The following is a 25,607-nucleotide window of genomic DNA, read 5'->3' as shown; positions in this document are numbered from 1 at the left end:
TTAATGATTGAAGTGTTGTAAGCAGCTCAGAAAGCAACCCCTCTGAACCCAAACTGAGATCAGATCTCTAGATCTATTATTATTGTTATAAAACGGATTCTTAGACTTGTCAATTATAGTGAAAAAAACTCCGACACAGACAAAAGGGTGGGTTATTATGCGGACCGCGTTTTTTTACGTGGAGCGTTCATTGGAAGAGAACACCGTAACTGTTATGTAAAGGCCATACACGCAGAGCTCAGCGATTACACAATATGAAAGATAATATAGCTAGCTAGACCTTTTCTTCCTGTATCAGCGCAGTGTAAACACGTGAATTGCGAAGGAGGTTTTCTCGAGACTTACACACTGGTCATTTCATTTGTACAGGATTATCATTAAATTATAATAAATGGTATAAATAAGTACATATATCACAAGAAGTAAACTATGGACCCTCTGATTTGTCCAAAGTATATTATGCTTATTTTTTAGTTTCAGTAGACTGGACCTGTGGGTAAACACCTGTTACACCTAGTAAATGCACACTCATACAAACACACACTCACACACACACACACACACACACACACACACACACACACACACACACACACACACACCCACACACACTTTTCCTCTCTCTAGAAAAAAAATAATGGAACAGATTAAATCCTAAACGTTAAAAGGTTTAGAAGAAGAAAAGAACGCATGGCATCTGTGACGTCATTTGTATCGTAGTAAAGGCTGAAAACTGTCGGAGCAGCCAAGAAACCCTTACTTACTACTTAGAGACCATCTTTCCCAGTCTCAATGAATTTTGGTGCGAGTAAAGAGCAGTAGGCCTATGTCGACCCAATGGCTAGATCTATTTAAATAAGTAAAATATAGAAAAAGCAAGACAAACATACTGAAATTATAACCCAAAGGAAAGGAAAGAAAAGAATAAAAGAACCTATCATCAATGGCACTGACCCCTTCCCTCCTACCAACAAACCCGGGTCCATCAACCAATTTGTGCTAACAGAAAGTTGAGAAAGAGATTTCAATTTAGAGATAAGTACACATTGCACTTATGTGAGAATGACTAGGAGGCCTTAGTCTTCCACAGTAATCATTATATAATACAATAAAAATGTCTCATAAATGAAGAGGACAGAATTGACTTGATGAAAAAATGTTAACATCCAACCCAACTCCCTAAAACAATTATCAATTATTATAGTAGGAGAAATGCTATGATGGCCCCGCCAGGATGAGTGGGATACAACATCCAAGCAGACTGACAGACAGCAATGTACCATTCGATAAATAAACCTCCCAATGTGGAAGTCAAACTCTTGTCTTCTGCATGCAAGGCTATGAGCCTGACATTACTGACAATTACAATCTACACCACAGATGCCAGTAGAAGTAGAGACGGACTATGGGCACAAACCCCTCCCCAAACACACACCTACTTTCTCATTCTAGTGTAAAAAAAGTCTACACCAAAGCACCTCACAGAACCAAGATGAACAAATGTTCTTTACAATGTAGAATGTTCATTAAACTGTATGGTTGGGGAAGGCCAAAAGAATTTATGCATCCATGATTTTATCTGTAATTTTAGAAATGAGCCTGCTAAAAATACATGTACACAAATGGCTCATACTCAAAATTTAGCTTTTTTTATGAGTAAAGAGATGTCTGTTGGACAAGCAAAAATCATTTAATTTGCATAGGTCGATGTGATCTTAATATTCTTAAAAGCTTTTAAATGAGAAAATGGAAAAAGACAAACAAATCAATGACAATCAACAAACAAAAGTGAGCTTTATAACATTTCATCAATTTTATTGATCATTTCCAAAAACCTTTAACCATTTAGAACAATATCACACTCACAGTGAAGGCAACCCGACACATCTCCCGATCTCACCACATTCTAGGCAGGTAGATGAAGTACACATTTTTACAAAGCAACAGGCATGGAAAGACCCGCAGAGTGGCTTTACACCAGCATGTGAGCATCTCAATGCAAGACAAGCTGTGCATTTACCACTCTCCTTTGTAGTTAACAAACAAATATCAGTACATGGTACATCAGTGACTGTGTTATACTATGAATTGGTCTGCATAACATACGAAAGGCTATTTTATCTTTCCAGCTCTAAATGGTCATAACAATTAACATCACCACTTTTGTGCTTACAGCTTCGACAACGTAATCAACAGCACTACAAAACTACAAATTTTCCTGCTACCTCCACAGCCCCACCATCTATCACATCAAAACAAAAACAAAATCATCAGTTCCACCATGAGACTTATTCTCTAATCCTCATATCAATTCAATACTGATAGGGCATGGAACCTTCCACCCAGAATCAAAATAACTCAACAAAAAAAGTATCACAGTAACTACAAGATAGTTTTGGTACTGAGTAACAGGTAAATTGTCTTTGACTAAGCAACAAAGAACACACTCAAAATATTATTCTTTTAAAACAAATAGCCGAATTCAGACAGTAGAACCTAAAACTGAATTTAAAAATAAAAAACCCACACAAAAAGGATCGATATAATTAGTTTAAGCTGCCATTAAACAATATTATGATGTTGTATGATTGTGTCTAACTACAAGTAATCAAAACAAACCCTGGTTATGTATATTATTTGGTTATAATTGTTATCAAATATCTTTTTAAAGGTAATATTTACCACAACCAAGAAAAGACTATTGACATTGATTACATTCCGAAAGTAAGAAAGTTACTTAAAAGTTCGGTAACAAAATAAAGTATGCTTCTAAGTACGAACACGTGTGTGTTGTTTTTGTTACAGAAAGCACAACTTTTACCCCCCCCCCCCCCCCAACTGATCCTGCAACAAAGAAATGAGAGACATCCACAGAACCTGATATTGTTTTCCATACAACCAAGTCTAAAAAAATTGTTCACTTATTCACCATAAATTTCTTTCCTCATTTTTTAACAGTTCAAACAAGCACACCATTCCCTGAGCAACTTATTTGTCATAAGAGTAGAACCCTTCTCCTGTCTTCATGCCAAATTTGTTTTCCTTCACCAATTTGTTCAAACTCTCACATGGCTGGAACAGAGGGTTGGTGGGATCACTTTCATGCCAGCCTGAAAGAAGAAAATGGTCAACATAAAGTGATCAGATATATATACCTACAATATAACACAGATAGCTCGAATTCATTGGGACCGGCCTCGGTAGTTCGAGGGACACGTGAACAGGGCTATGGCATCGGCTGTGTCAGAGAATCAAGGGGAGCAACAAACGTCGGGCTGGAACAGATTTTTCTTTTTTCGGCCATTGTCCTTGATCAGACAGGTTAGATCTATGCCTATTGACTTGAATTTGAAATTTGAGATAATTTGAAATTGACAAATCGAAAACGAGCAACACGAGGAGCAACACTTTCGAGTTCAATCAGTAACGAGCCTACTACACCAGTACCAAGACAGTTTAACTGCGTGGGCCAGTGTGAGTGGTCTTTAGTTTGCACCAATGGAACGGTGCTTTTCAAACATCCAACACATTAAAAATGTGACTAGATAAGCATGTCGCAACGGTAATCAACAATGTGCAGACGAAACAATGCAGCCCTTCCCTGCCTCTTCCACCAAGTGTGCAGTCCTTTGCAGAGGGGTGGGACGGCAGATTGTGTGAAGCACAACCTTTCCTTTCACTCGTTTTAAAGGCCTAGGACCTGGGCACAGGTACAGGGCATGCGTGTCGAGGAGTGCGCTAAAAAAAAGCACAGCTAGCAGCTTCTGAGGGGGTTATTTTACTGACCTTGTCTTTTTCTGTGTTTAAATTTTGTCTGAAGTGCACCTCAAAGGACATTGACTTTAGACCTCTATGGTGGAGTAATTAGTTTGACTATTTTGTGTTTGTGTTCGAGCTTCGCGTCATTTTCTTACAAAGATAAAGAAAAAAACAAACAAAAAACATGACTGTAGGCACAGTTCACCGGATGCATGGTTTCGGATACTCTGTGTTTGACAAAGTCGCGTTATACTGTAATTTTAAGAGAAATATTCTGTAAATTGACTGTAAAGCAAAGAGAAAAGATGTGAAGTTAAAATGAAAAGCTTTCTGAGTAAAAACATCACAAAGATTTGAAAAATGTATGTCATACTGAACATCTGTCTGACAAACGAACAAAGAATGTGTTTACTTTGGCACTTTCAGTGAACCGCCTGACTGAGCGATGTATGTAATGATAAATCTTAGGAACTCGTTTGATCTTTCACCTTTGCTTATGAGATTACAAATAGGATTTACAGATTTTTTAGATTACCACTCATTGTTATTCTTACATTTAAAAATAACTCCATGTGTTCACTTTCCGTCACAACAGTATCAAGAAGCAATTGAAGGTACTTTTAAAAATCTGTAATTGTAATTAAAACTCTGTCATCGGCATACTTGATGATATTGATATTTTCCCCATTTACTTTTAAAGACCCGAGCTGTCTTCTATATTTTTAAGAACTGTTTCATTGTATATGATAACTTAATTTTTACAGCAGGGATTTGGTCCCCATTAAGATTCCTAATAATTCTCAAATCCTTTCTATCTACTTCTAGGGCTATTGATGTGTGTATATATATGTAGGCAAACTACTCTGGCAATGCCTTCCTTTGGCCCATATCGACACACACATTATACAGGTGTTATTATCTTGTTTGTCATACAGATGTTCAGTATGACATACATTTTTCCAATCTTTGTGATGTCTTTTGTTTCACCATCTTGAAGCACAAAAGACTTGGATGATCTGCGTTCCTTTAGGGTTGCTGGGGAAGATTTTTTGTTTGTTTTGTTTTGGTAAGTGTTTAACAGCGCTCCCAACTGCATAAGGTAACATGAGTGCACAGAACATTCATTCACTTTAATCTATTCCAGTGTATTTACAGGATGCGCATCACCAATCGATATCTCGCGTTCCTTTAGGGTTGCTGGTGAAGATTTTTTGTTTGTTTTGTTTTGGTAAGTGTTTAACAGCGCTCCCAACTGCATAAGGTAACATGAGTGCACAGAACATTCATTCACTTTTAATCTATTCCAGTGTATTTACAGGATGCGCATCACCAATCGATATCTCCCGTGCTCTTCATTAATAGGCTACAGAAAGCGTCAAGCCAACAGTTGACCCATTGCCATTTCAAAATATTGATAAAATAAATCCTATTCGGACATATTAGACACAGTTTTCTTATTCTGCAAAAGCATTTTTCTTTCTTTTGCTGCATTCTTTTTATTATGGTACCCTTCACTAGGGCTGGGCAATGAGTCGCTTTAGCAAAATCCGGATATTTTGTTAGTGCACCTCTTCGGCAAATAATATGATATGAGCCGCTTCGGCAAATGGTTTATAATCACTTCAACAAATGGGTGCACCCACTTCGGCAAACGGGTCAGGAAAGAAAGTTAAGAGTCTGAATTCGGATAATGTTTTATTGAGAATTATCCGGTTATTCTTGTAGATTAACCAGATTTTGCCCACCTCTACCCTTCACAGTCTTTTTGCGGTCAACGATTCAATATACCCCAAAACTGTCAGGCTGCGATGGTTGTTGGGTGAAAAATAGCTCAGGCTCACATGAGTTAAGCATTTTTAGTTTGGAAGGAATTAATTTTTAATTTTGCTCAGGTGGCACCCGAGCCCGAAGCCTACTTTTATCGATTTTAGACCATCAAGGGTTTTTCAATGTGTGCAACTTGCACATAGGAGGAGCTCAGAGATTTTTCGTCCTTATCCGAGAAGACTAGGTGATAGTTTTAGTAGAGCTTTTATGGCGCTCGCAACTGCACAAGGTCATATAAACGCCAAAGGTTGGTTGTTCACAGAGAGTTCCTTACAGGGAATCAGACTTACTCTGCTCACCTCTCTTGCTTCAACAGCACAAAGTCTGCTTCGACTATCAAGGCACCCCGGAAATAGCGGGTCACAAGAGTGTGACAAACATACAAAAGAAGTAGAGGAAAAATGACGATAGTAAAGATTAGGAAAGAAAAAGCAGCAGTTCCCTGTTGCAGTTCAGGCACTTATGAGCATGACATTGATGAATCAGCCCATTTAGAATTACAATTCTACTGTGCACAAGAACATGGTTAATGTCACCCCTTTGGGAATGGTCTAAAGACACTTCAGTCAGTAGCACCGCCCGGGGGGTAGCTAGATGTTAGATCAGGGGTATGGCTGGAAGACAGCAGTAAGGAAGAGCCAAGGAGTAGCAGTAGAAAGGCTGCAGAAAGAGTCCGGAGCCCAGAGGAGGGGGCAGGGGTAGGAGTGGGGAAACAGAAAATAAGAAATCAAGGATTTTATTGTTTTTGGTTTACCATTATTTTCAGAAGAACTGTTTGGATCACGAGAACTCCAAATCATTCTTTCCATCAGTATTTGTAACAACTTTTTAAAATATGACTCATACCGCACCATTCTATCCAACTCACTCTGTGGAACTTGGAGAATAACTCTTTCTGGACGTATCGCCGATATATCAGCTGTGAACGGGTGCCTCAGTATTGTTTTGTTTTAACACAATCTGTCTTTTATAATTACTTTTTATTATTATTGAAAACTTGGAATGGATTTAGGAAATGAAAACATCTAGTTTCACTTTGTCAAAGCGTGGGTTTGGTGGGAAACGAGCGAATTAGTTCTTGCATCAACAAAACGATGTAACCGGACTCAGTATAATATTATAACTAAACAAAAATTGGAATATTGCTTTCAAATAAAAAGTTACGCATTCAGAAATTAATGGATTATGCTCTTGGCCTGTATATGATAAGATAGCTATGCTGATTTGCTTTCACATGTTTGGTGAATGTAATATTTTCCGTCAAAATTTATTTTTCACATCACCATCGCCATCTCTAACCCTTATAATGCATACTTATGTTCAAAATTAATCTTTATTTTATGTTGGGATGTATTCCTCATTCCACTTCCTTCAATTTGATATATATATATAATATGTTACGTTTTGAGTGATGGTTATGTTTATATGAAGTTATTTTGTACACTACCTGGTAGCCAAATCGTGCCACAAGTTACTTACGTCTAGACCGCAAAAAAAAAAAGAAAAAGAACTACGTCAGGAAAGAGTTACGGCAATTGTCAGGGACAGCTCAGTCTGAGAGGGATATATTTGATTTTAACAGCTTTCTTTCTTCCATTTATCTTAGTACGTCTTTGGTCATTCACTAACAGATGGGCTCTCGTTGCCTAGAAATAAAAGTGTTTGCCTCTCATTCAATAGGTCCCGGGTTCGAATCTGGATAGCAACTGAAATTTTTCTTCTTTAAATTGTCTCCTTTCACCTCCTGCTCTCAAGCAACGTTCTGTTGTCTACTTTCGTCTTCACTCTCTGCCCCCACTCCCTCTGCTCCCTCCTCTGGGCTCCTGATTCTTTCTGCAGCCTTTCTTCTGCTACTCCTTGGCCCTTTCTTACTGCTGTCTTTCAGCCACACCCCTGATCTTACAGTAGGAAAGGAGCTACATCTAGCCTTCTTGGACAAGGACGAAAAATCACAGTAGTCACGTGTGCAAGTTGAGCACATTAAAGATCCCTTGGTGGTAAAAAATTGAAAAGAGTAGGCTTCGGTCTACACTCCTGCAAAATTTAGAATTTCCTACCAACTGAAAATGTTCAAGGTGTCCCGCAACCTCATATGACCTGATACAGTTGCAAGCACCATAAAACACTTAACCCAAAATTTTTTTATTTTTTTGAATTCATTGATACTAAAAAGTACTTACCATCCAAGATAAACTTGATGGTATCCAGGCCCACATAGTCCAACAGTTCAAAGGGTCCCATTGGGTACCCAGCACCAAGCTTCATGGCAACGTCAATGTCGCGGGTTGATGCATCCCCTGCAATTGCAAGTAAGAAATAATGCAACTTACAATATTTTGTTCTTGAAGTTAGTATAGTCAGGCATGGATTATGATGGATAATTCGAACAAATCATGGACTGAAAATGTGTTCAATACATCCATAATTCGGGTAAACTAGATTGTTTTCTAATCAGAGAGGTATCAGTATTAGCAGGGGAATGGCAAATTGTACGATGAGCTATCCGTGATTTCGAGTTTTCTGTGTTCATGATATTTGTGCCTGTCTGTAAGTGCTTTTGCTTTGGTGTACAGTTGTCTCCGCCAAAACGTACGGTGCTCGGGAGAGCTCCTTAGGGTGTGTTTATACGGAGCGAGCGTTTACATGAACCTTTGAAAAGGGAGGAAGGGATGCAGTCATCTCACTGCCTTGATATTCTAGTGACCTCCCTTTGGGGTGGGTGGTCACTTTGGCCGATAATGTGACGACACGTGACTGTTGTGAAAGATTCCCCGACTGTGGTTAAGAATATGAAGGAGTTGAATGGGTGGGGTTGGGGGGAGAAAGACAGACCCAATGAAATGATACGCACTGCACCATGAAATGTTGGGAACAGATAGCCTGAAAGGAGACTGTTGATAATAGTCATAGAGACGACAGCCCAGCCACGTGGCTTTCCAAGAGACCACCCCCAACCGTAAATTCACGAACATCATAATCACAGATCCCTCCATTCAGAGAAACCTTTCTCTTGTGATTCGTTGAACAAGTAGGCCTATGTAATAAGTTCTTCGAGTGCAGCTGATTAGGCTAACTTGACAAATTTTTAATCCTATAGAGACCTATCTAGTGTTTTACAGCATTCATGCGTGCTGCACATAATAGTCGTATCAAAACCACACAAGACACTGGTAAGTGAAATGGTTAGTTTAACGCTCCATCAAAGTTAAGTTAAGTTTTTTACGAGGAGGCACCTCCGAGTTTAACATCTACCTTCGAAAGGACCGAGCCAGAGAGGAAATTTGTGTAAAGTGCCTTTCCTAAGGACACAAAGTCGGACCGATATGAGGCTCGAACCCCCGTACCCCCAATCTTACGATTCCGGGTCCCATTGCATAAGCACTAGCCAACTGACGCCATGTAACACACTGGGCAAAGATAGAAGGATAATTCTTCCCATAAAGCATGAGAGGGCTCATCACTCCACCTCCCATGTTAGACAAATCTGTAACAATCTCAAAATACCAGTAGCTTATATACTGCCATAAGCTGACAAAATGCCTTTTTTCATTTTTTACGCCAAATTTTTTTATTTGCTAAATCAAAAACCTGATTAGTTACCCACGTGTGAAAAAAAGGAAGCAAAACCGGCTATCTTAAAAAAATTAGTCAGAATTCAAATTTCGGAATAACTATTTCAAAATAGTTACGCTGACAAGAAGTCTCGAAACTGCTGTGAATTTTTTTTTAAGCGTTTGTCAGCTTGGCAGAATAAGCTTGAATGAAAGACAAAAATTGGCAGAAATAATCTGAAAATAATAAGCACCATATCTTCATTTAACATTGCACGCCACCAAAGACCATGAAAAAGAAATGGTGCAAGAAGAAAAATTTAATCTAAAAGTAAAACAACTGCATTAAAATTAAGTCAAGCACAATTCTCTATCAAAACCTCAGTTGCAAATATTACCTCTTTCAGCCAGTCTTATGGATTCCACCATGTAAGGTACGAGGAGGCGATTGACAATGAAACCTTTTTCATCCTGAGAAATGAAAAGGTAAAAAAAATAAAAAATAATCACTCCCTAAAAGCCTTTCACTTTCAGTCACAATCAAGTGAAAAATGCAGATGTAGAAAGGAGAAGGTCAACGCACAATTTGCTACACAACACAACCTGTTATAACATTGAAGTGTTATTGACATTTCATTAGCAAACACAGAGTCTCACGCTTACTACACATACTTTTAATTCTGCGTCTTTCAGCTCTTCACATCTTCTTCATACCTCTTCCTCTACTTCTAACATCCATTCCTCTGTCAAAGTAAAAAATCAACGCAGAGAGTGTAAAAGTTCTTGAAGACCCTGCAGCATTTCCCCTGAAAAGCTATCGGTACCAACTCTTCATTTGAGGTAGAAATTTTATTAACCCCTAACAACAACGAAGCTTGTTATAGTTATAATGCATAATATCTCGTACTATAGAAAGGAGGAAAAAAAAGACCCACTCAACACCCTTAAAAGCCATTCTATAAAAACCAACAACCATAAACAAATAAACCAAAACACAGTGACACTCATTTCTTTCCCTCTGTTCTGCTTTTCACTCAATATAAAATTCAGACATTTACAAGATCTACCATTTATACACCACTTTTTAAATCAATCTAAGGTAATCAATACTGTATTGAAAGCGCACCTTGCATTGGACAGTTTTCTTTCCAACAGCTTTTCCAAAGGCCTCTAAAGCATTGTAAGTCTCCTCTGATGTTTCTGGAATCCTAATGACCTGTTGCAAGATTTTTTAAAAACATACAACTTCACTTAAAAAAAGGAATTACTGATGCAAAGTACAGAAACATAAAAAATTAAATGCCACAAAAATAATAACCAACAATGCTACAAAAAAAATTCCACAGGCCTGTATATATATAATATTATTTATATATAATATAGATAATGGTGGAGTCCGCTTGAACTGAAATCTGCAGGACAGCCGAATTTTCTTCGGTTTAGTCGTGTTTTCAGCTTAGAAAGGGTTGCTCAAATAGTGACGACCGTTGACAAAGTAGAGTTAGGAATGCCATGTATGACTTAAATTTCACTTTTTGAAAGCTTTTCCGATCTATTTCTTTAGGTAACTGCAACATGAGCAGCAGACTGTACACATAGTGCTTTCTCTTCGACATCGTCAGCTTGCTTAATCTGCCAAACAGTTACAGAGAACAGACACAAGAGTAGATGAGCACATTGTACTGTGCTCTGTGCTAGTCTGAAAAGTTGAGAAAGCACAGTGCCAGTGACGCCATGAAACATACCACATGCTGTAATGTGTTCACGTGTAGGGTCTACGTGAATTAACTTCACAGAAACAATAGGCCACAGCCAACCAAAGGTCGCGCATCAGAATTCAGACGTGTATTAACTATCCTTGCCTCACTATGCCCATACACAGTGTGCAGGTCCATTGATGTTAGTGATAAATGTAGACACACAGTTTGGCCCAAGGTTGATACTGTTTGCTACCTTGAAACGTATAAAACTTGATATTACATGAGGGTTGCTGAGAAGATTTAGTTGACATAACCATCAAAATCTTTTCCATTTAGAAATGTGAGCGTTTCAGCTTTTATCTATAGTTTTCTTACAAAGGCAAAGAAAAACATAAATCAGGAATTTTATATTCTTAAGGTTTACCGTTGTTTTCTGACTCACCATTTTCAGTTTGAGTGGACTCCACGTTATACAATAATGTAATTTTTAGAAAAAACAAGCGTTGTATGCAAATAAGCAAAGCACTTTCTATTCTTTTGTTTGAGACCAAATTATACTTTCTCATTACACTATTTAAAATCATTAAAAAAGCAAAACGCATACAGCTTCCAAAAACTTAAGGGCATGTGGGGGTTAAAAAAAATATAAAAAAAATCATTTTGGGGGCAATTTTAGATTTTTCGGTATTTTTGCATTCCTCAATCATTGGTCTATCATTTGGCAGTCGAAAACAGCTCCAAAATGCATTCGATAATACTATAGTAATAGTAATTATCAAGTTTTCTTTAAATGTGTAATAGGCAAATTTATTATTGGTTTGATCTTTATCGGCTATTTTTTCAAAATTGTGTGTGTTATGCTTTTTTTGTTTTTCAAGCAAATCCACTGAAACTTGGCAGAAGTAAGATTACTCCTTGTTTACTGTTTAAATGTCAGAGTTTTCATTTTTGATTTCTGAGAGTTTATGTATAAGAATTTAGAATGCAAATTGTATTACACAAAACCCTTCATGATTTTATTATGTAAAAATCAAAATAATTGTTCAGTAAAAACGATCTTCTGTTCATTTCTTAATCATGTCTTGTACTTGTAGTATCTGCCTGCAAAGTTTTTATTCACTTAGTTAAAAAACAACAAAATATTAGGTTAAAAAAACTAACAATACAGTGGAACTCGGATTCAACGAAGTCATTGGGCTTGGCCTTCAATTTCGTTGAATCTGAGAGTTCATTATAGCAAACATAGGGTTTTGTGAAGATAATTAAAGGCACCGAGCAAGTAAGGTATAGTGTATTCAACTTTCTCAATCAAAAGTAGTTAAGTTTCAAATGAGAGGGATATTCGTTTCTTTGATACCGAAGAAATGCTGGAAAATTCCAGGAAAAAATACTGAACTCTACCAAGCACACACTGTAAAAAAAAAGGGGTCGATTCGTCCAAATGCACGCCTGTGTCATCTATAACGTATTGTATGCCAAACAAGTCATATTGCTGTATAGAGCCTAGCATACAGCAATGTTTGATTCCACAGTCCAGCGTGCAATTCATTACGTAGATATAACATTCACCCTACTCAAAGGAAACTAGTGCATCATTACAATTTGAACATGCTATGCCTGGTCACCTTATGTCAAGACAAGCTTATCATTGAAATATAAGTATTGATTAGTAGCTGGGGAAAAATACACAATACAAACAAAGCAGATGTAGTCTACAATTCATACAGAAAATTTAGGAGAAAAATATGTTGATATTTATTTGGATTTGTGGCCCCAAAGACCTTCGAACTATACACTAGTCATAATCTCATTTTGCCCTGCCAAAAAAAAAAATCATCCACAAGCCTAAAATAATACATAGCGAATGAGTTAAGACACAGGGACATTGCAGACCTATGAAGAGAAGTAAACAAAGCATTGGTAAAACAATAGTTTTAACCATGTTCCATTCGCATTAGCTTTTTCAAAATATTATTTAGTCTTTCAAGACTTGTTGACAACTGAGCTCCATCACAGAAAAGCCTTTTGTACTTACTTCTACTAACTTCATCATTGGAACAGGATTGAAGAAATGGAGACCACCAAATCTGTCACCTCTTTTGGTGGCAACTGCAATATCTTTAATTGGAATTGACGATGTATTGCTTGCAAAAACAGTGTGTCTGTTGAAGGAAAGGAATAAAAATAGAATGTCTGTTGAAGGGATCAATCAAGCACATGCAAGTAAGGTACAGTTTAAAAAAAGGATCAACTAAATGCTTGATGAGAAGAAATGAGTGGGGAAAGCAGAGAGAGAGACGGAGACCATCAGAGGCAGAGCGCCTTTCCCACAGGTGCTTCAGTCTTTATTAACTTCTTGATACTTTAATAGACCAGCAAACACCCATGGCCCCTAGATATACTCTTCCAGCTGATCAAAGTTCCTCACAAAAACATGAAAAAATGATTATCAGCTATAACATCTCATTACTATAACCAAGAAGGCACAGCCAACACACAATAATGAAATTTTTCATTTTCTCTGGAATATTGCAACATCTTAAATATTATTTTTACCTGAAGTCGTGTACTTTTAACTTTAGAAATAAGAGCTCATTTAGAAATATCAGTGCTTCCACCAACTGAAGCTGAAGAGTAAGAAAAATTCTGGCGGGGGTCTAGGGACAGAGTCCCGGTGGGGGAGCCCCTGAAGAAATTGAAATTTAGTGCTTTTAGAGGGTTAAAAATGGCATTTGGGAGCCTGTTTGAAGAGATTGCCTAAAACCATAACATTTATTTGTTCGCGAACTTTTTGTCTTATTTGATTTTTTCACCTACATATCTTTCCATTGCTGGCAATGTTCAAAAGCAGGTTCCCCTTCCATTGCTACTATAATTCAATTAATTTATCATCGCACGATTGATAGAAGGCAAACCTGGGAATAATGAATAATGCACCTTCACAATACAGTTACCCAGCGTATACCCTAATTTTCCACAATTTTCACGTCTGAATGTTGCATGTCACAACCTCGGAACACCACTTTGAATTATTCTTGATTTTAGTAGACTAGTTTTAGCATAATATATTTCATTGCAGTCCTTATCGCGTTCTTGTGCTGTAGAATCTTCGCACTGATAATTTCTCAAGATCTAGACAATAAATTTGCAAACAAAGCGTGCGTTGACATGAACCTGTGCAAAGAGAGGAAGGGACGTAGTCATCTCAATTCCTTGATATTCTCGTGACATCCCTTGAAGGGTGGGGGTCACTGGTCGATAATGTGACGACAAGTGACTGTTTTGTGAAGGATTCCCCGACTGCGTTTAAGAATACAAAGGCATTGAATGGGGGGCGGCGCAGAAAAACAGACGCAATGTAATCGGCAGGAACTGATAGGTTAAGGGGAAACTGTTGGTGAAAGTCATAGAGACGACGGCCCGGCCACGTGGCTTTCCAAGCGACCACCCCCGACCGTAAATTCCTGGGCGACACCAGAATCATAAAACTCTACATTCAGAGAAACATTTCTCTTGTGATTCGTTAAACAAGTACGTTACAAGTTCTTTGAGCACAGCTGATTAGGCTTACTTGACTAATCTATAATCCAATAGAGGCCTATCTAGTGTTTTACAGCATTCACGTGTGTTGCACATCATAGGCCTTGTTCTAACTAAACATTACATGTAGTCACTTAATCCCCAGTCAGACACCTTCTTTCCAAGATGCATTTCCAGTGACCAATCAAAAAACATTTCAGTCCCCCAACCAGGGTTGGTGATTTTTTATTTTTTTTTCATAAAAATTTAAAAAATCGATTTTTTTTATTTAAATCATGATTTTTTAAATTTAAATCAGATTTTTTTTTTTTTTTTTAAATGTCGACACAGTTTGGGATTTTTGGTTGCTAAAAGTATGTTCTTTTAGTGCAAAATGCATTGTCTTTATTTTAACTAATGATTAATTTAAGCAACTGCAAAAGAAAGCCTTAATCTGCTACATAATAGTATATATATTATATATATATATATATATATATATATATATATCATATATATATATATATATATATATATATTATATATATAATTATGGCTACAGACAAAAAATATATATATAGACAGTCTAAAAGGAAGGGGGGGGGGGTAATTATGCATAGATAAACTTGCATTTTATTACAGTGTGTGTGTGTGTGCACGCGCTTGTGTTTGTCTAAAAAGAAAAAGAAAATGTTAATTTCAATAATGAAAAAAAGTAAATTGAATGCTGTATTATTTTACAGTGACAGGGGGGAAAGCAGACTTTTAAGCATGATTTTATTAGTCTACTAAACCTTATATACTGTTTTATAAAACCAAGGAAAGGAATTCTGAATATTTAAAGATGTAAAAACAAAATACATTTTTTTAAAGTGATTTAAATCATTGAGTTTTATTTTTAAAATCAAGTTGATTAAAAAATTTTTTTAATCAACTGATTTAAATCGACCTGATTTAAATTAACCCAACCCTGATTTCAATTATAAAAAAAAGTCAATTGAATACTGTATTATTTTACAGTGACAGGGGGGAAAGCAGACTTTTAAGCATATTATATTAGTCTACTAAACCTTATCTGTTTAATAAAACCAAGGAAAGGAATTCTGAATGTTCAAATATGTAAAAACTGAATACATTTGTTAAAAAGTGATTTAAATCACAGATTTTTATTTTAAAAATCAAGTTGATTGAAATATAAAAAAAATCAACTGATTTAAATCAACCCAGCTTTGATTTCAATTATGGAAAAAAAAGTAAATTGAATACTGTATTATTTTACAGTGAAAGATGGGAAAGCAGACTTTTAAACATGATTATATTAGTCTACTTAACCTTATATCTATTTTATGAAACCAAGGAAGGGAATTCTGAATGTTGAAATATGTAAAAACTGAATAAAAATAAATTTTTAAAAAAGTGATTTAAATCACTGATTTTTATCCAAAAAATCAAGTTGATTTAAATAAAAAAAATCAACTGATTTAAATCAACCCAACCCTGCCCCCAACTCCCCAACATTTCACCGACCAGTCCTAGATCTATGTGTCAGTGTACAGTTGGGTGTGAAAACACTGTCCTGCACTCTCTTTGTTCTGCGTGAGGGCTAGTCTCACCAAATATCAGGTTTTCTATGCTTGTCTTATGCAGGCTGTGCAGATTGTAGCAAACATTTCTCTTTGTCAAGCTTTACCTGTCGGCAGGTTTCGGAGATCGAAGCGTGCGTTTAGAGGGAGTGACTGTGCGTTAGAATGTCTAAATCATATATAGTTTAAAAAACCATCATATGACGAAAACGTGCGTTTGAGTGGAGCGTGCTTTTGTATGGCGCGCTTTTAGGCGGAGACTACTATAACGCGATGTGTTTCGCTTGTCTGCGCAAGCCACACCGTCCCCACCCATTCATTCCGGCCTTTGTTGTTGGCACATATGGGCTCTCCCATTCTTTGTTTCGCAAGATCACCAACAACTGGTGAGGTTTTACATGTATTGGCCTACCGTATGCGCTGTGCACAGCAGAAACAATATTTCGCTATAACTGACTCGAGTGTTTGTCTGGTTGCGCTATAGCAATATTTTATTGGCAAAGATAAAGAAAGAAAAAAACCCCAGGGTTTTAGAATTAGAATATTGTCGTTATAATAGACTCCTCATTATTTCAGGACTCGTTAAAAGTGGACTCCACTGGACCAATTTTGAGAGACAATTGTCACCAAGAAGTACTTTCTGTTATATTTGAACAGGTTGACCATGACAATTCTGAAGAAAAATAACTATTTGCTTAAAATAATACCAGTAACACCGTCATTGAAAATAACAAAGGTTAACGGAGGTAAAAATAGTGTGTCCTCCACTGTTTCATATCTGCAAGCTTTTGATTTGATATATGCAATTTTCAAGTGGACACACTGAGCACTCATCAAAACAACAAATCTTATCACTCACTGAGGAGCAGCTTCATCTAATGTAGCAAACAGCTTTCTCTTAACGTCAAGATTCTCGACAATTGCTTCTACCACCAGATCAGCACTTTTTACAGCAGAAACAGCATCGGTTTGCAGGGTCAAGTGTCCCATTGTGTCAGCAATATACGTCTGTTGAGCCTACACAAACAAAGAAGAATTATAAGAATAAACTTGAGAAGTAACCTGATGTTTTAGTGTTTGTCATGGCACATGGGTATTTGATATAATAAAAAAAGCAAAGAGAATCTAGGCATTTTTTAACCTTAACCATTCGGACTTTACAAAGTAAAACCTTGCTTTTATTTTATGATAATTAATTAACACATCCTTTTCTCCCAGAATTTAGAAAACACTGATGACTATCACAAAAACAGAAATTACATACAATCAGTTGACCTCCATGATAACGAGTAAATTCCAAGTGAGGTATATCGGTACTTTTCAGTAATTATCAAAATGGAAACAATCAGGGCACACATGATCATTTACTTTTTGCAATGAATTTCTGCTTTAATTAGAATGAAGCTGATTATACATCTTGGGAAATATGAGACATGATGTATAAAACTGATACTAACGAACATAAGATAAATACCTTAGGATCATCTGGAAATTTCTTTTTCACAACACGAGACAGACTTTTTTTAATGGAGGCACTAGCTTTGTCCACAATGTCTTGGGTCTGATCTACAACTGTGACCTTGTGACCAGTGGAAGCAGCCACCTGGAAAGGACAAAGAACAATACCCATTAAAGAACAATGAATCTTGTGCAACCTCAGTTATTTCATGTCTCCTTTCACCCCTCTTTTTTACACATATCTCTCAGATACCGTAGCTCACTGTCCAGCCATACTATATTATATCCTTTGTAAATAAAAAAACGCAGTTCGCGTCGGGTGACCAAAGTTGGCGCCATTTTGTATGTTCAACTGGGCGTGCTGTGCACGATGCCACGAAGTGAGAGAGGAGGGTCCACTTGTTGACATAATGCTACTTTTAATCTCACCCCTGGTGAGAATAACCCATGTCTCGCTATTTCCCCTCCCCCCCCCCCCCCCCCGGCGAGAATTGATCCTACCCAGGTGTGGGCGTGAGGCAAGGACTTCCCCCTGACCTCTCGCAGGCCGATAAAATCACCTAGGCCCTTAGTGGCTTACTGCATGTGGTTGGGAACGAATAATAATTTATTATAATGTAAAAAACATTTTTCACCTCTCCAGTTTTAAAAAAAAGGCTCACTACACACACTACTGTGCGGGATGTGTGGTGGGACAGGCCTGCGGCCGGACCATTATTTGTTTACACACTTAACAACGGCAGGCCTCTCTGCTTGCACACAATAAATTATGGTTCGAGGAACAGAGAGCGTGTACGAACGTAACGAGACACAGACAATAAATGCTCTTGCACGACGGTAGTTCTAAGGGTTGTAAATTAATCAGACCAAATGGGCGAGGACATTAAATTGTGTTAACTAATTTAATAATCAAGCAATCAAAGCTTTCATCTTCTTTCTTTCATTTTTCTTTTTTTCTTGCCTCTTCTCACCTTTTCTTCTTGAACATTTGGAGTTTGGAGCCAAAAAAAGAGCCAGAGGGCCAAATGAAATTCTCCGGGCCAGACACGATCCCAAAGAGTCAAATTTCTGGGATTTGGCTCCAAACTGACAACCCTGACAGTGAATATTCGGGCACGAACAGAGTGACAAACACGACGCTGTGGAGCATCAGCCCTGACCCCCCCAGGGTCATGTCCGTTAACCTCTAAGCCCTGATCCCTCTCAGATCATTTCCGGTAAAACGAGGGGGTGAGAATAGCGAGACATATGGGAATAACCACTTCCATGTTGTAAAGTCCTTGACTTCAGTACAGAAGAGCGTCTTCCACGGCTGTTAGAAAGCGGTACTTTAGTTCGCAGGCAGCCAGCGCACCGCACCTTGTAATCTGACCCCGGTCACCGGGTCATGAACTCGTGGCCAGGGGAATTCCCCGTGTCCCGCTAACAGCATTGTTCATTTCATTTTTAGGACAATTAAACTCGCAAAATACGCCGATCGGTGACTTTATCGTCATTTTATTTGGCCTGTTTGGAACAAGGGGGAACTTCTGTACTTACTGAGAAAGATGCAAAATTGTATGAAATAACGATAAATATATATAGCGCTCCAAAAATGGCTCATATTTTACCATTGCCCTTTGGCGTGAATATTTTTTCATCTAAATTCCAATCAAACAAAACTTAATCAACCCTGCAATTTCACATAAAATACACCAGAAATGGTCAAATATCAAAACTCACTTTGCTGTTTTTGAGGGAAGTCGATGGTTTTGGAGTAGTGAAGAGTTGATTGCAGTATCAATTTTTTTTTCTTTGTCGGAGGCACGTTGGATAATAGTTTTGGATTTGACATGACGGGGTAAGATTGCATGACAACTTTCAGCTGTTGTTCGATATTACGTATCCCAGCTCCTCTTCTCTCTAGCTTTGCCGCAGAAGCATGGATAAGTACACCACCCTGTTTCCCATGTAAAGCCAAACAAAACCCATATGCTTGTATCCACGGGATGTAGTGGTTTTCGAGAATGTGGTGTTTGGGAAGTACCTTTTCACTAAAGTGTCTCCTGTAGAATGACATGTAAGTTTTGATGCATGTTGTCAAAGTGTGGTAGTCCGCCTTTTGACACTGGTTGGCCGTGTGAGATGTGAATGTGAACGTCCCGAAACGCGTTGTTTAAATGATTGAATTTTTCTATGAGAGTGTAAGCCGTGTCAATTATGTTTTGGTTGTGGTTGTTTTCTACCGTTTCTTTTACAATAAATGCCGTGAGGTCTTTATAAAGCGACTCATGATGTATTTGTGGCAGTGATTGCCAGTGAAAGAGCGGCCGTGATATGCCTGCGGTGTGATGTTGTGCGAGTAAATACCAGTCCTAGGGTTAGGGGGTTCGTGCTGTAACTCCGACAACCTGTCTTCTTTCTCCGTCTATTGTTTTTGAAAGTCAATTTTCTCCTCTTTAGAGTCAGAAAGTACATCGCAACCTTCTAAATGTCTAACCTCCCCATTTAGTTCCTCCCCACAACTCCATATGTCTTATCTTGTCCACGCAAGCTTTACAGATGGTTTTTGAATGTACTGTCTGTGAATCCATTGTAATGCTAACACCTAAAGCAAACAGAGTGTCCGACGCAAATTTAGAACTCTGCAGGGGTCGCCTTTTCTGTGCCTTCTGCTTGACTGACAGTGTTCTGCCACCACAAGTTCTGAAACGTTCGTGTAGCTTTTGAAAAAGCGAATCCTCTGTATGCTTCTCCATTTCTTAACTGGGCTAAAATATTCCAAAAAAGCGATGTGAAGTCACAGCGGTTATAGAGCGCCCATTTAGTTTCGGCTGGAACGAGGCAAGCAAGCCCGCGCTTCCCCAGGTCACGGGGTCATTTACCTGCGCCGCCGGGGATTTCCCTAATCAGCCGAACACCGGCAGCGCTCTTGTATTTTTTGCAAAGTTTACCAGCACAGTGAGCCAAAGCTAATGTAAGATGAATATTTTAATAAAGACCACGTAAATATTCAACATATTAAGGAAGAAAATGAAGAAATCGGAAGAACATGGTACATTACACTTAAAAGCTGTGAAGTTCTCAAAAAGGGGACTTAATTTGATAAATGTGTCATGGGTAATCAATTATAAACATCGATTTAAATAGGATTGCCCCCAACGAATTCAATCAAATTTGCACACAGGACTGAGAACATAATGAAATTTGTACTGAAAAAGGGGCATATGCACGAAGTTTCTGGATCCGTAATTATTCAGGTTTGAAGTTGATTTTTGCAATACTCTTGCTTTGCGACCTTGTTTTTTCATAGCGATATCCACGATACATGTAACTACAGAACAGATCTTTTCTTGCCAATACACTTATGAAAACACAACCTAAACACAAAATACAAAAAGAACACAATATTGCTGGACTGGAGGAATTATCTCATTTTTCCGCTGTAAGCTTTCGTCTTTTGATGGGTGGTGCACACGACAGAGTAGCTCAGGGTGGGTTTGGACGTGTTGTGACTGCATGATTGTTTTGACGTGTTTTTCTTTGTCTGTTAGGCCACGGTTGCATGAATGAGATCACCCCCTTGCTCACAATGGAAGGCCATTCCAAACCCACATTTTTGTATCCAAGGAACGCAGTGTTTCTCAAGGATGTGTTGTTTGGGGATGACCTTTTCTTTTGATCGATTTTGATTGAGTAGCACGTGTTTTACAGCACTATCGACTCCAGACCTTTTATTTGCCAAATATGTTTCTGTATAAAGACATAGATCGTGTGATGCATGACTGAATAGTGGTATTCTCTCTAAAGTGATTGGCTTTCCATGTGCAATTACTGTGTGGATATCTTTGAAGGTGTCTTTTATGTGAACAAATTTCTCTCTCAGAACAATTAATGCGGTGTCTATTATGCTTTGATTTCGTGTACATGCAACTGTTCCTTTTGCTAAAAATGATGCTAGCTGTCTGTACACATGGGCTGTGATGTATTTATGGCAGTGGCTTTCCTATAAATGAACGGCTGTGGTAGGCCTGTGGTGTGATGTTGTGTTGTTTGAGGATGTTATCAAATTCAGAGCAGGCAGGACTTGACCTTGGAATAAGCTCCTCAAACTCTAACTCTGACAGCTGATCATGTACACTAGAACCCTTCCTCTCAAATCTCTCTGCTTCTCGTGGATTATCCGACAAAATCTGACAGCCCTGTAACAATTGAATGTCCTCCTCAATTTTTTCCAGCCCTCTTTCATTTTTTGCCGTAGATATGCACATTTTGTCCTATTCCAGGCGTGCAATTCTCCATAGATTGATGGACCAGCTGTACATCTATATCATGTGCCAGCTGTACATCTATATCATGGGCCAGCTGTACATCTATATCATGTGCAGCCTCCTCAAGAAGGCGATGATGTTTGAGCACAATGCCCACCATATGATCATGTTGAGTGTGGCACTCCATGACAAAAATATTGTTAAAAATGACAACGAAATTCAGATGTAGTAGAGGCAAGAAAACTAAAAACAGCATGGATGAATGTTCAGAGTGGTGGGTTGGTATTTTTTTTAAATCACAGAAAATCATAGAATAACTTCGTGCATTTGAAACTTGCACATGTAAATGGAAATTGTCACCACAGTTGATACATGAATTTCTGTTTAAATCGTTGGGGGCCGGATTGAAAAATCTAAATCCAAACTGAAAAAGTTCTAAACATTGAAGATGCCAGTTTGAAAATCACAGACTTACTTAAATCCCTTGTAAAACTGATATAATCGGACTTACAAGAAAACAAGTTATACCGGCCTACAGGTCAAACATAGCACGTTACAATGAAATCTCAATCGGCCTTGTAGCATTTATAGTTTCAGAGTTAGGAGGCTTTCAATTCGCACTAAAACGCCATATTTACTACTGCCCCGGCACAGGAGGAGTGGCGCTGCGGTCACCCCAATTAACCCCTCTGACAAGTGATTTATGACTACGCGCTGGGCTGTCGGGCGGGGCGGGCAGGGTGGTGAGGATGGTCGGGGAGGAACCGGGGAAGGAAAACTAAGTGAGCGGTCTGGACGGTATTTCATCCGCTGTGAAGTGTTGGAAAAATAACGCGATATTTAAGAAGAAAAATGAGTGAATCACAGGGGAGGGGGAACCTTTTTTAAAAAATCATATAAAATCACACATTCGCTTCCCACAAATAACATTTGCTCACACGGTTCAAGTATTGCTGTCTCAAGTGAAGCAGAGAAATCTGAGAGAAAAATCTGAGTTTGGCTTTTGAGATAATTAACTCCAAAATAGAATATAATTCAAAATGCAACATTAGATGAACAAAACACTTGTACTGCAAAATACGTAACTGCTATAACACCAGTGAGATTTCCGGAGCGAAAGTGGGATCGTCTTGTTAGTCTTAAGATGATCTTTAAAATGAGATGATAAACAGGCTTCTAGGTTGATCAGATTGGGAGAAATAACGAGGGAAAGTGATACGAAAATTACCAGAACCGATCTACGCAGGCACAGCGGTGGGCATCGCTATCGTCACGGTTGTTAAGCACGGGAGTGGCCGACTGACACTGATTTATTACCTTCACCCGGGAGGTCAGACTGGTGCTCGGCCACCAACTAAAGTACCACTTTCAGTCGCATTTTAACAGCCGTGCTTCACTGTAAAAATGGCCCCGAAGACTGTCTTTACAGGACCGTAAAAAAAGCCCCGAACACCATCTTTACATGACCGTAAAAACAGCTCCGAACACCACCTTTACAACATGCGATTAAACGTAGAGAGACGCAAACTACTTTTAGGTAAGGCGCCCATCTTGTTTGACGTCAGACCAGGATACCCCTCCGATCATGTGACTACATCTTAGTATAGCCAACCGAACAGCACCAAAGATGGAAGTGTCTATGTATATAATGCTTAATCTACTACTCGCTCTCAGAAGTTCTGATGGCTGAATTGACAGCGTGTCAGCGTTTGAAGTCATGCGATGATTTTAGGAGCGGTTCGATTCCGGTCCCGCACAGTTTTTTTTTCTCTTCTCCTCCTCCCAACTGACCAACAGTCCCATAAATTATAATTTGTAGAGCTGCTTTGAAGTTGTTGTTTTAAAAAAATGTATATTAGTGATGAAGAATGCAGGAGAGGGGGGCGGGGGTTAGATCTAGATCTAGATTTTTTTCTAGATCTAGGAAATCCGATAGGTTACCGAAAACACGTCGTTCCATGTGGGTATCCCAGGAAGTGATGACATCACAGTACTAAAATTAGCAGCTAATCAGAAAGATGCATCTTCTACGTTTAACAGCATGTACCTTTACAGGACCATAAAAATAGCCACTGCCTTTCTTGAAAATATTTGATTTGAGACAGCTTTAGTGGCCATTATGTGTGTGAACTGCAGCAAAAAAAACTGCAGTTTGACCCCAGTGCTCTGTGTGCGGTAGTGGTGGGCGGTACCGGCGAAATCCAGTGTCTGGTGCCGAGAACCGCCAGTACTGGCACCGGGAGTGATTCCAGTAGGTGACGTCACAGACTTTGCGTCTTGCGTCCCACACCACGATCAGCACCTCCCGCACCCCCCCCCTCCCACACACACACACACCAGGCAGAATTGGAGAGGCGAACTGTGACGCAAAATACCATTGAAGTTTGCCGCTGCGTGGAATTAAAATTTGCAAGCAGAATTTTTTTAATAGTTTTATCGCCGCTAAAAATTGATTTCAATTTGGGAATCAGCGTATCAAAATAAACAAAGTGGCTCGCGTGGACAGTGGAACCTGATTTGAAGCCATATTATAAATTTAAGCAAACTTCGTTTTTGGTTGTCAATTTTGAATCTGAAGTCCTGTATCAAGGTCACCCGCTGCGTTGTGTGCAGCTGACGTCACAGCCGCTAGGCCTAGCCTAGGCCTTCACACTGCACACTTCCCGTAGCCCGATAAGAAAAAAAAAAAAACGACGCGTCGGCTCCTTTTCAGAGCCGGTATTAACCGTTGGTGTCGGCTCCTTCCCAGAGCCGATACTGGAGGCCAGGTGTCGGTACCGACACCTAGAACTGGGAGTTCCGGTACTGGGTACCGATACCTTCCCATCCCTAGTGTGCGGGTGTGAAAGTAAAAAATGATCTAAACCTAGAGTCTAGACTCTAATCTAGATCTAGATAGATCTAAATCTAGTCAAATCTGTCTAGATTCTAGATCTACCAGTCTTTGAATTAAGTGCACGAATCTAGGTCTAGAATCTAGATCTAGATCTAGATCTAGATCTAGAGACTAGATCTAAATCTAGATCTAGATTATAGATATAGATTCTTGATCTAATCTATATCAAGATTTAGGAGGCAAAAGACTGAACTTTGAAGGACTGAAGGACTGAAGTCTGAAGGACATGATTTTACCTGTGCGATTCCAGATCCCATTAAACCACTGCCAATTATAGTAACAGTTTTGATCGGACTCCATTGTTTTGCTGAGGTTGCCAAACCCCTCACAAATATTTTGGAGGAAAACGACATGCTTGAGGCGTTCCACTCGGTCGGATCTCAGGTTCCAGAGTTCCAGGTTTCAAGTTCTTGCCCGGCTGGCTGAACCGAAGAAAAGAGACTTTGAACTTTGAACTTTGTCGTGTGTGACTTGCGGCATCGATACTTTCTATAGAAGATATATTTTTTCGTAGCCTCAGTAAAAATTCATAAAACTATTTTTGTTGATCATAAAATGTTACCATAGCCAAATTTGATTTTAAAATTGTTTTAAAGTGTTACAAATATTTCTATGATAATTAAATGAAAAGTCAAAATACCAATCCTATCCGATTTTAAAATTTAGGCCTGGGCAAGGGACTGGGTTTCCGCTTCCTTTTCTAAACAAAATTTACAGAAGGTATTGTTCGTATTAGAAACTGTAGATTCTATCCGTTTTAATCAAATGCATCTATATAATTTTTTGAATATTTTTTCATAAACTAAAAGTGGAATATGTATTTATTCAGTGACAGAGACAAAAAAAGCCTTCTCTCCTTCCTTTCTCCACCATTAGAATGATTTGTATGAAGACCATGTCCGCTGTTTGGACATCTCGAACGTCCCTCTGTTCTTCGATCTGCTTGCTCTAGGCATAGAATCTAGATCTAGATCTCTATAGTAAGCTACTAGATTTAAGTCCACACCACCTAATATCTCGTTCGGCTTAGTATACGTTTCTCTTAGGACATGATATGTACGTTA

The 25,607-nt window shown here is 38.5% G+C and overlaps 1 protein-coding gene across 1 annotated transcript; it reads right to left on the bottom strand.

Annotated features, from left to right (window-relative positions):
* Nucleotides 1-1,789: 1,789 nt before the first annotated feature.
* LOC101849680 (hydroxyacyl-coenzyme A dehydrogenase, mitochondrial) lies at nucleotides 1,790-25,025 on the bottom strand. The gene is made up of 8 exons (XM_005094721.2): nucleotides 24,780-25,025; nucleotides 17,414-17,542; nucleotides 16,799-16,956; nucleotides 12,873-12,999; nucleotides 10,264-10,353; nucleotides 9,536-9,608; nucleotides 7,767-7,883; nucleotides 1,790-3,110 (listed from the first exon to the last, which is right to left on the bottom strand). The coding sequence occupies exons 1-8, from the start codon at nucleotides 24,894-24,896 to the stop codon at nucleotides 2,989-2,991; spliced, it is 933 nt and encodes a 310-aa protein (XP_005094778.1). The 5' UTR covers nucleotides 24,897-25,025; the 3' UTR covers nucleotides 1,790-2,988.
* Nucleotides 25,026-25,607: the final 582 nt, after the last annotated feature.

This window comes from Aplysia californica, unplaced genomic scaffold (assembly GCF_000002075.1).
Source record: "Aplysia californica isolate F4 #8 unplaced genomic scaffold, AplCal3.0 scaffold00088, whole genome shotgun sequence".
Taxonomy (NCBI): domain Eukaryota; kingdom Metazoa; phylum Mollusca; class Gastropoda; order Aplysiida; family Aplysiidae; genus Aplysia; species Aplysia californica.
Note: the sequence above shows the minus strand (reverse complement) of the source record. Positions and strands in the feature narration are given on the sequence as shown.